The 12695-nt window shown below is 29.1% G+C and overlaps 1 protein-coding gene across 1 annotated transcript in view; it reads right to left on the bottom strand.

Moving 5' to 3' along the window:
* LOC121113736 (A-type potassium channel modulatory protein KCNIP1-like) overlaps positions 1-12695 on the bottom strand; it is a 201907-nt gene that overhangs the window by 1091 nt on the left and 188121 nt on the right. Inside the window, exon 6 of the mRNA XM_071886821.1 lies at positions 12514-12621. Within this exon, the coding sequence (XP_071742922.1) occupies positions 12514-12621 (108 nt within the window). The remainder of the gene's footprint in view (positions 1-12513; positions 12622-12695) is intronic.

The following is a 12695-nucleotide window of genomic DNA, read 5'->3' as shown; positions in this document are numbered from 1 at the left end:
CAGATGTTGAATAAACGTTGTGCCGAGTACTATTTATAGTTTTTGTTGTTAAATAAATGTCCTCACAAAAGCCTTTTGTTTAAATTTCTACTCTTGAAATTGAAAAAAATGAAGTGTGTACACCTAGATATGATCAACCCTCTATAATGTTCCCTGATATGTTTGTATTTTCGAAATAGGAATAAATTAAATAAATATTAAATAAATTAAGTAAGTGATATATACTTTTCTTTTTAATATACATTTACCGGGATTTCGACAATTTTCACATCCTTAAATATAACAAGGAAGAATAAGAGGAAATTTGTTGCACTTGTTGTGACAGCCGTTTTTGTATTGAGCCTTAGAATATATCAAATTTTTACTTAATGAGTGATTTTGAATTTAAATAGATTTTGCAAAAAGTTTAAAAGATATAAGTTACAGAAAAATTCAATCAAAACTAGCTGAATAATTATTACAAAAATATTTTTTTTCATTGAAAATACTTTTCATACACAAAATCAATTTTTATCTAATAATTTGAAAAAAAGATGACAAAATTTATGAATTTTTTCCCCGACGATCATCTGTTATGGATTATACAATTTTAATGTAATTTTTGTAATTATCGCTTTTTCATAATTGAGAAAAGGGCCTCTGCAACTGTTCTTAGCTGCCCTTTTTGAGTTTTAAAGTAATACACGCAATTTAACTTTGCTTAAAATAAAGGTTTTGGCATGAAATAATACAATTTTTTCCTTAAAAATGACTAAGTATACCAATAAAGATATATTCTTCTTTTACAAGAGAATAATCTCGTTAAAAAAATAATTAAAAATAAATTAAATTGAGTAATCAGTAGTACTAATTACAAAAAACAAACTAAGTTATTTTTAGATATGCTAATATTATGCAGGAAAAGCAATTACATCTGTATGCACAATAATTAGTAGTAATTTTGTAGAACATGAAAAATACCCCGTTTTCAAAAATAAATCCTTTACCAATGTATTTTCTAATGCAGTGCTTTTCAATTTGATTAATCTTAGGGCAAATTAATGAATCAAACTCATCAGGTGAACTATTGAACATTTTATTTTGATTTTGGTATATATTTATAAGTAAGCGAAACATAAATTTTGTCTACTCGCCCGAGTATACTATTGGATCATGGCCCATCGTTTGACAAATATTAGCCTAATAACAAAATTATTCATAGTGAATTTATAATAAATTAGAATGAGTTGATGTGATATTCATTTTAATGTAGCCTAAAACATGCCCACCAATAATATGACTTCAATAAATACTTTTACTACTAATTTTTACTAACCGTGTAGCATAGACTGGGATATATTTTTATAATCTTGAATAGTAATAAATACAAATATATAGCTTCTTTCTGTGTACAGCAGAACCCCAGAGCTCTGCTTCTTCAGAAGTCGACATATTTGTAGTTTGATGTATAATTGGCTTTAAAACGTTAGATATAGGTATGATATTATTTGCACTAAAGCTCGAACCTTGTATGCTGACATTAAAAAGAATGCACCTGGATTTGATAGCAATAGTCAAGTTTGTGGTCTTGGAGGTGCTGAACTCTCTAAGGAACTCGAACTTTAGTAACTACAAGAGGAACTGTCATGCCAAATTTATTGTATTAAATATGAGCTTATTTAATCAAATTATTTATTTAACTCTGAGCATTTTCCCCCTGAATTTTTTGAAAAAAAGGAAAGAAAAAGATAATGTTAGGGCAAAAAACTTGATGGTTGAAAGGGAATTAGCCCATTTTCAGTCATTCGTATAGTTAAAATTGATCCCAAACTCGACTGCATCGATTCTCGATGCTCCTTTCGGAATGAATTTGTATCAAGTTCAGAGATTTTACTGTTTTAGATATCTTTACACAATTAAGATGACCAGAAATTCTTTATAACATATTTATTGTAATATACATACATATTAATCACAGAACCTCAAAAAAGAAATATGAAGAACTTGTGTTGTTCAGTATAGGTGTACCTGGGAGACTGATGCATTTACTACGGTACTATATTCAATTGCTATTGAAACTGGTACTTGCTGTGCACATATGCCATAAAAATATTGACCTGCCGATGACATATGCATCATTTGTCAAAAACGTCATCAAATTTTTGGGCTAGATCCTCACTCCAAACAAACGTAAGTGCATGTGAATTCACCGTCATGACATTCTTGCTTTTTTAATTTTAGTCGAAAATGTACCAAAAAGTATATCGAAATACTATACCAAATTTTTTATCGTGGCAGTACTAAAGAGACACGTGTCAATACTTTTGACATATTGTAAAGATGGTTAAATAAATTATCTCTCAATATGGAGTTTCCAAACGCAGCGTTGAAAAGTTTTTGGTTTTTTAATTGCTATTTTGAAATGGGAAAAATTGATTGATTTTCAATAAAATTTGTAGGTATAATATAGATGTGAGTATACATTTATATGCATGATTTGAGAAAATGGATGAATAAATATTGGTATTCAATATTCATATTCGATTAACAATATAAAAAGATGTGATGAAGTAAAAAGGTTTTATATTGAATGTTTTTATGAAGATTTAAATGATGTACTCGTATATTCAAAATATGTCATGATAAAAACGTATGTACAATTACTGAGCCTACATAATTACGTGTCACTTTCAGAACCTTTTCACTTAATCAGAATAATTGTTTCCTGAAATATCATTTTTCTGTAAATACATTCCATGATTTTTTAATTTAAACAGCTCAGTTAAGCAACACTAAATAATCCTTTATGACTAATAACAAATCTTTAAGCTATAAACTACATCAATAATACTGTGTCATAAATCTTAGTGTAATCTCACAAATTATTATTTTTCCACCATAAATATAGCCACACTTCTAAATAATTTGCATAAAAACGATAATGATAATGTGCTTCCAAAAAACTATTTTCTCCAAATACATGAATATCTTAGTTTTTCCTTAGAACTGGCAGAATATTTCAAACTTTATATGAATATTTATTGCTATTGTAAATCATTTTCTAAGTGATATTTAAGAAAGTAAAAAACCATTTTTTCCCAATATTTAAAAAAATAAAATGTAAATCAAATTTATTTTCATTTTTTTCTATAAAAATGGTTCAGCAAATTATTTATAGGTCTTTTCATCCTTTATTATATAGGTACAAGGAGCTCTCAATTAATGATATTTGAGGCCCAGGAAATTAACTTTGAAGAAGTCAAAGCTCTATACTCCACAGAGGATGGCGTGTGGAAACCAAATTATGTTGTATTGCCCTTGTTATAAAATATGTTTCCCATGCTGCTACATATATTGGGAACCCCTGTTCCATACCAATGATAGTTGTTGCTATCTCCGATTAAATTTTTTATATAGATAAATGTTGAATCTGAATTTTTGTAAATGTATAAGATAATGGATAATGTGGAATATATAGATAATATTGTGACAAATTAAAGGTCACTATCATATTTTAACTGTCAAAGTCCTTTGGTGTTAGTTTTTACAAATTATCTGGGAAAGGAACGAAGAATAGGTAGATTAGAACATGACAATTCTGATGGAGGGACGAAACTCAATAGATAACGCGCTCGGGAGAAGTTATTCATGTCAACTTAATGTGCCTAGGTTCGATACAAAGTTTCTCCGAGAGAATGACATATACTTAATGTAAATTGACTTCAAAGACAATTCCTAGGTCAGATGTAGTAATTGTTTATTTATACTTAATTAGTGCAACTCCATCCGACCAATGAAAGAAACATTAAAAAAAATTCTGAAGATTTAGTCTATAAATAAATTTGATTGAGTGAAAAAGTTAAAGAAAACCAGTAACGGCATGCCAATTGCCAGAATAATTAGGATGAGTGGACAAGATTTTGAATTTTAATAATAAGCCAACAAATAAAGGTAAAAATGAACAGATTCTCCCATAATTTTAGAAAAATTTTACTTCACTAGATTCTATTATTTGTTCTTGAAAGTTTAGATTCCAAAATCGGGCATCATATCTTTCAAATTCAGACTCAACAGCGATAAAAAACATAGGAAGGTAATGCGAGTATGAAGTTAACACCATCAAAAAAAAATGTAGTTGGCAAGACATGGTAGTATTTAATTATAAGTATGTTAACAACATATATTCTCTTCAAATATTTTTATGTTCTTCACTATATATTACGTTTGATTATTTTTTCTTTATCGAACTCTTCAATTATATAATAGTATGGAATGATACCATACAAGGTCTGAAGTAATTGATACATACCTTTGAAATCAGTCAATTTTGTTTTCAAACGTTCTTTTTCAAATTTTAAATGGCTTGAAGTGTGTTGTTTGAAGATAAAAAAAACTGGAAATATATATTTTTAATCAAGTCGCAAACTTAATTGTACATTTGACACATTTGCCCGCTTGAGAAATAAGTGACTCATTTATTAATACAGGATTTAAATTGATATTTCTTTAATTATGGTCCCAAAAGGCAAGTTGTGAGTAAAAATATTCCCAATTGAGAAATATTTAATAAAAGTTTATTTGTCAAACATCAAAACACTAATGGAAGGCAAGACTAGAGAGCTTCAGAGCTTGCTTTAAAAAACATAATACAAAAGATACTTTTCTTAATATAAAAATAATTTTTGATAAATCAAACCATTAAATATATACATCTTGTGTGCTATCATAAAATATTATCTGTATTCTTAATTCAGCTGTCAGATTTTTTTACTGCTCCAACACCTCTTAAATGTTTCGAACGTTGATGGAGTTGAACTCCAATTAGATCTTGTGAAGTATTAAACGATTCCTTATTATTGAAAATATATCAAAATTTATCAAACAGTTGTAAAAAAGAAGTTGCTAACTACCAATAGAGAAGTTAAATTAGTATCCATACGGTGAATTTTCAAGTTTTGTAGAACGATAATAGAATAATTTTCGGAGAAAGTTTGTTAATATGTATGTCAAGTATGAAAGAGCACTCTTATCCCTTGTCTTTTGATTTTAATTTAATTTCTGCGTGTTTAGAATAGAGCCGATTCTCAAAAAAAAGGATCGGAGACCTTCAGAAAGGCTTCTTGGAAAACAGGAAGATTTCAAATGTATCACGCAACATTTAATGTTTGATAGAATCATTGGGTTCGAATAATATGTTCGGTGGTATTATTGAAATTGATTTCAGTAAAGTGTTGGGTTGTATTTATCATAGACAAATCCTCTATTTTGTTTAGCAATTACTGCCCACTCGTTTTTTTTAACCCAATACTAGGACCTCTACAATCACCTTGGATGGTCTTGAAAGTGCTCCAATTCTTCTTACAAAGGAGCTGCAGATAGGGATGCCCGGGGGCTCCTCTTCTTTTTATAGCTGCAATTAAGGAATTTGCTCATGATATTAAGCACAAGTACTCTAGATTTGGAGTTAATTTTTGAAAGAAAAACACATTTTTGACATATATACTGATGATATAACTATTCATGTGAAAGGGAATTTGTAATCGCAGAGGATTGAAATTTTACTTTAATTCTTTGCAAAATACCAGAAATTCTCAGGTTTGGAATTAAATAAAAGAAAACAACAATACTCCCATTGGGGGAGTGGACTCCTCAGAAGGATTCTGAAATTAAGAGATGCTCGGTTAAGGATAAAATTAAGGTTCTTGGAATTGGTCGGGAAAGACATGGAGAGTCTGTTTCAAATAAAAACTATTTAGAAAGATTTATAAACCTTAGGATAGCTGAATAAAGGAGATTGAACTTGCAAACGCGTGTAGACATGCATAGCGTAAAGTTGATTCCTTCAGTGATTTATTTAGTTACCGTGTAGTCAAGATTGGTCTATTGGGCGATCGAAGCTGAAGAAGGTTGGCTACTGTAGTTATTTTAACGAAGTTATATTCAAGATCTAAAAATGCCAAGGAGACAACTTGGGGGAGGGTTAGTTCAGTTAGATAACGTTCCACCTAAAATATAGAGGAAGAAAATATTGATTTATCCTGTAATTCTGAGAAAAAATGCCGTTCTTTCATTTCTAATAGTAAAATCTAGAATACATTATGATAGGGAACAGATTTATCTAACTCCCTTCTGTTTGACATATCTCCTTTCTGGGCTGCCTCACAAAGAATTTTGCAGAAAGCTTCTACGACGTATGATTCGCCTTCTACGGGGGACATCGTCCATTTTTAAACAAAGGCGTTCTTTGGACCCTTTGATAGCCCAATCAGTTTCGAGATTGAGATTCTTTTCAAAGAAATTTTAACCATCCATGATATTTGAACAATGCAAGAGTGAAGGGTTAAGTCTGTAAAATTTTATTACCCTTAGCTAAAAGAAGCTAAGTATTATAAATCCTGCTATACCATGGCATTTAAAGATGTTACTTTACATTCTTTTACAACATAATGCAAATAAAATTTGTCAAACTTATATTGATCTGCTTGACCTGCCACAAAAATGATAAAAGATAATTGTCAAGGAGGATAGGAAATTTACGGCTCATTTCCAAATTACGGCGGGATGTATTTACTTCAACTCTCCGTGTGAGGACTCTGGAAATTTTTTTAACTCATCCATGCATTTGCAAGATGCCATGTATTATTTGGTGAATTTTGATCTTATTAGTTTGAGTGACTACTTTCCCCAGGTACATTCTTTTTCGAATGTCCAAATGGAAGGAAAAGGCGACCCCAAAAACTAAGGCTGTCTACTTTGTTTTAGTTAGTACCTAAGCATACATAGCTAGCTGCCTCACTTCTGGGTATCCAATAAGCTTTGGCGCACTGAGAAAAATTTTAATTGCATCTGTAGCATGATACACATCCTTTTCCTTAAGAATCCCCCATTACGAGGATAGAGAATAGAAATACGCTTCAGACAATGATCGATTTTTCCCACTATGGTCATTTAAGTTCTATTCAACCCATAAATGTTTAGTAAGTAGATACCTGATGTTGAGGACAAGAACATCGAAGACATAGTTCTTGTTAGTTTGCCCGTTTTAATTGTATCATTTGCATATTTTATGTACTCATATTTTGAATGTTAGACATCAGTATATTTTTATATAGTCTGTAAAAAAACATTAGTTCTTAATATTGAAGGGTTGGGCTTTGATCTAGTAGGTTAATTTTAAAATATAACATTTATTTATGATTAATTTTATCTCAATCCCTCTTGATGTATTTTATTATTTTATTAATCTTTATATTGTTGTATTAAATTTTATTAAAAGCCCAATAAAAAAAAAATGAGATAATCAGTCTACGTCAAATAAATTTAAAAGTTTTTATGAGTACACTATATAGGAGGAGTGTCCTGTCAGAGTCAAGAAATCTCTTATAATTTATGTAAACAAAAGTTATTTATAATCTTAGGCTTATATTGAGTATCCGTAAAGTTATTTTCTAAATGGTTATAAATTATAGGTATTAAGTACTATTAATTCATGAAACTTATTAAGTTAACTAATTTATAAGTTTACTTCACAAATTTGAAACGTTCTCTATAGTCCATGCAATCACAATTCCCAAAACCTTATAAAGTCTAAATTATTATGTTGGGTTGAGCATAGCCACAAGCTGTACTAGTTCATGAGTTAGACTTGTGAATAGTCAATTTCATGAAAGAAAATTGCAACATTGCAGTGAGATGCTGTGTGTACTTTCGTTCCTTGGTTACGAATACATAAATTATTTTCCGAAACTTATGAATGTATTATTATGTATTGACCCATTTCATTTCTTGATCATCTAATTAAATATCTTATATTCCAAATATTTTCTTAATACATGGTACAACTATTTGCTACATGTTAAATTAAATTTATATTGCAAGTAAATAGACTCAAATGACTGAATAGTACTTATTTTGGCTATGAAACATATTATTGAAAAATAATAATGAGTGTCGGAGACGCTAAAACTCAAAATACTGGAGTTGGAATCTGAGTCTGGCATTCTATGTCCCGACTCTGCAGCCCTGCTATATAGGCTAGTGAACGTTTGTACCCATTTTCAAATACTACCTTCAGATTTCCTTCGTTCAGTGTGCTTTTAATCATCAGAGAGAGAAATTGGAACGATAATTTTTGATTATATAATTGTGCATTTATTGTAACATATTTTAAATAATATTTCAAGTTCGTATTTATTCTATTAAAAGGTATAAATTTGAGCATAATTTATAGCCGCAATTCTACTTTATTGACCCAATGTAACATCTAGACATGCCCATTTGAATGTCAGAAGGTCACAAATTTAACATGTCTAAAAATCAAGTATGACAAAAAATGTCACAAATAAATATTGCCTAGAACCGTTGTAGTAATGGTCTGCTGACAGACAAAGGACATCATTAGGAACCAAAGAAGGATGAAAATAAAGCAGATGTGATTACGTCAGATACTCGAAATTATTTGCAGATAAAGTATGATCAATTTAGAAAGATCAGTATTAGAATACTCTTTTTTCGTGTTCACTACCAACATATTTAATATCTTATTTTCTTTTTCTTTTTGAGGTAAAGGTTGAGAGATGTAGTACATATTACTATCCTACAGTAGAGATGGTTTCTTTTGTAAGAGCGCGTGGAGAAGGCGGGAGCAAGACATGTGTATAGTATTACTAAATTAAGTTAATATCCGTCGTCTGTTATATTATTATTATTTATTTTTTTTTGATTGGGGGAGGGGAATGAATTACAACTATAAAGAGAACTTTCTATATATATATTGAAAAAAAAAAAAAAGAGTATAGTGAAAATATACAAAATATATTTAAATTCATATACAGCTATTTATTTTATTATGAATTTTTAAATCAATTTACACCAAAAATAGGCGAGAATTCTTCTTTAAGAGGAAGATTTTAACACATTCCATGCATGACCTATTAACTAAAGAATAAAAAAGAGGAAAGAGCACACGCCTCAACTGTTTTTCTTTTCTAATGGGTATAATGTACTTAGTTTTTTCTATATACAGATCCCTTCTTTAGTTATAGCATGTGTGTAATGTAATTGAAGAGTTGCTTTTAAATAGTACGCAAAAGAAATAAATATATATAAAATATACATACATTAATAAAATATGTGTATATTTACATGATGAATAGCTAAATCAATTCATGATATAGAGCATAAATAAGCCAAAATAATATTTCATCCAAGTAGGAATATATATTTTTTATTTCTTCATATTCCCCTTTTTTTTTTGAGAGATTCATCATTACATACTTTTATAATCGTTTTATTGAAAATGTTGCCATTTATTTGTACACAAAGGAAGGAATTCAATTACGTCTTTTTTTTAGAGATACTTTTTGAAATTGTACAGAAAAATAGTTGGCTTCTATATATTTGTTTGCAATAAATTAAAAAGTCTAATTTGTTTTTTTCACATGTCGAGCTTTTATATCCACTTGCCACCTCTAATTAAAAAAGAAAGGAAATGTTTGAAAAACCGCAACATATGGCAGTTGCCTTCTGTTTGGATATTACTTTATCTTTCTGTATATATTCTAAACAATTTACCTACAATGAATTGAAATATGAGATTTTATGAATTACTTTAAAATAAAAATCCTGTATAATACCAAAATATTTAAACGATTTCAAAATTTAGATTTTTAGGATAATTTTATCTTTAAGATATATTTAGTTTCTTTTCCAGTTCTCCGCTTCTCTAAAAATTTACACATTATTTTGGAAGCAATTGTGCAAGTTTGATCAATGCCAGCTTTATAAAAGCATTAAAAAAAAAAAAAAAAATCAATAACTCCAAGTACTATTTCGAAAATTATTTGGAATTACAAAAGTGGCCATCGTTATGACAATAAAAATCTATTGATATCTAGGAAGTAATTGCACAAGGTTGGTCAATGCTCAGCTTTATTAAATTCTGCTAGGTAATATATGCTATCTTCATGAAAGTATAATCAAATTTATATTAAAAAACCTCATAGAAAACTAGAGCTTAATACTTATTGAATATTTTAACCTTGAAAATTTTCTCCTTCTTGTTTAGAGAAGAGAATTTGGCTGGGCTTGTAGTCCTATAATATAACTAATAATTCTCTTTTTGAGTTATATATAGGTAGGATCAGTCCTTGAAATCATACAGGAGTCAACTCATGAAAATAACACCTGAAAGGAAAATACTCTGTGCCTTGGTTTATTTTAAAATGCTTGACTCGCCATAGACAAATTTTCACCACGATACATATCTTTGTTGCATCTCGCAGTAAATCCTCTTTAAAAAAACCAGAAAAAACGTCCAAAATCAGTTTGTAATAGTTAGCCAATTATTTCCAGCTATGAAGTTATTACTCAATAATTGTTGATAATTGTTCATAACATAAAAATAGTTCATTCAAACTCAACTAATCAATGTTCAAAACACTTGAAATTTGGTTTATGAATGCTTAATGACGTCTTAATGTACAAGGCGTGCACTTGGGATAAGGAGTAGTTTTTAACCAGAAGAGACCGGGGATTTTTATATAATTTTAAACGCCACCTGGTGTAATTTTGTTAGGAAACCAGTTAAAATAGTAATTTATTCAATAGTAACTAATTGTTCACAGCACCAATAAGGGGGAAATAAGTAGAAAAATCATCAACTGACAGCGATATACATTGTAATTTTGTACAATAGTAGGGAAACATTGCATTCCTACATTGTTTCTTACTTCATTATCATTCAAATTTTATCCATAATCTATATATTAATTAAGCAAATATTTCTGAAATACAAGAAAAAAGCTTAAATACAAGTCCCTGATTTATAAAATAAACGTACATTATGTGAGTTTTTTTGTCAATCAAAAGGCATTTATTAACTAACACATTTGTTTAGTTCAGTCTGACAAAGTTAACACTGCTTTTGACTTCTAAGCTCATAGTCAATTGTATAACGTGATAATAAGTATCTTAGTCATTCAACAGTATATTTTAATAAAGAAGTAATTTTTTTACTATTTATATAAATACATACTACGTCGATGTATATAATTTATTTTATCAATTATCAGTTGTCTCTACAACTGTCTACTCCAGACACAACTTTTAATTAGAAATAGGAGGAAAATCACATTTTATTAGCTGAAAAAATAAAGTACTAATAAAAAAAACAAGCTTCTCTACTTTTTAAACCAATATCGAATATTTGTTGTGTGGGATTCTATCATATAGAATATATAGAGCAACGAAGGTTTTATTGTGGAGGTTCCTTTCTATTTCAAATAACGTCAGCTGTAGTCGTGGGTATTTGTGCTATAATACATATAATCTATAAAAATAGATTATTCTTCTTATATGTCTTGAATTTGAAAGAATTTATATGTAACATATGGCTGATAAGTACTGGGCTTTGCACATAGATGGATCTATTTTTTCTATTTTTTTAAAATTCATCTCATTTTCAGTTAGTTCCAACTAAAATACTCTAGGGAAAGAGTGGTTAAGGGAAGAATAAACAACTCAATTAAAAGACAAGGAATACTATGTTCCGAACACGGACCTATTGTATCGTGTTATTGTTGTGACGTAGTAGCCCTTATTCTTCTCTTTCACTAGGGGAGACTGCCTGTTCAAAGTGGCCGCGTGTGTGGAGGAACATGTAGTAGCCTCTAACTTTAAGGTAATCAGAATTGGGAACTACTAAATCCTACCTTCCTTGCCTTGAGTGTCCTTTCTTTTCCTAGAGTCCTTTAGTTCCAACTTTCAAAGATGGCTGTCAAATTTAATTAAAATCTGTTCTTTAGTTTTTCAGTTATATTGCTAAGTGTAACGCTACTTTTGTTTTTTCAAAAACAATGGATAAAAAAAACAAAAAAAACAACATGATTTGATTTTATACTGTTTCTTGATTGGGGAAAATGCTTTTCAAGCTAAGCAGTGGTTTGAAAAGTGCTACGGGGACTCTGCTCTATAAAGCCAAAAATTTATTTATTTATGGATTTCACCTATCGAAAAAATAAAATATTTTAAAGAAAAATAAGGTATGAAGTTGCGTGTGCTTAATTTTTACCATTTTGTTGCGATAGGTATATTATTATTGATTGTGCAATATTGAATACATATACATTTGATTTTGGAGCCAATACAAACAAATTTGGGGAGATAATATCAATTAACAAATCACTGATATTTATTTGTAAATTTAAAATAAATTGAAATCCCAGTAAAATAATTAATCAAACAAAAAAACTATGAAATTACTAAACCAAAACAGTTCATCAGCCTTTTGAGACGTCCTATAATATTTTATAGTTTTTTTTTAAAATTATGGGTGTAAGAGATAAGAAAACTTTCAAAAAATCTTGAGGTTTTTATTGGTTTTATGAGTTTTTACCATCTACATATATGATATTTAATGTATTTAATAATAATATCTACTTTTTTCAATGTTTGATTTGATATATAAATAGATAATAACTAGCGTATTACTTTTAATTCATTATGTTAAATTCATAGGATTAAAAAAAATCTTACAGATACACAACCATCAATGAATTCTTCTATAGTGACAACTCCATCGTTATTCCCATCTAACCTTCTGAATATATCGTCAACCAGAGATTGTACTACCTCCTTACCAATCTGAAAAATAACACAAACTTTATAAAAATATGCACATTAGTTAATTAAGGCGTAATTATACTCATTTTATGTAT

Source organism: Lepeophtheirus salmonis, chromosome 2, assembly GCF_016086655.4.
Source record: "Lepeophtheirus salmonis chromosome 2, UVic_Lsal_1.4, whole genome shotgun sequence".
Lineage (NCBI taxonomy): Eukaryota > Metazoa > Arthropoda > Copepoda > Siphonostomatoida > Caligidae > Lepeophtheirus > Lepeophtheirus salmonis.
This window is presented reverse-complemented; position numbering and strand designations above follow the sequence as displayed.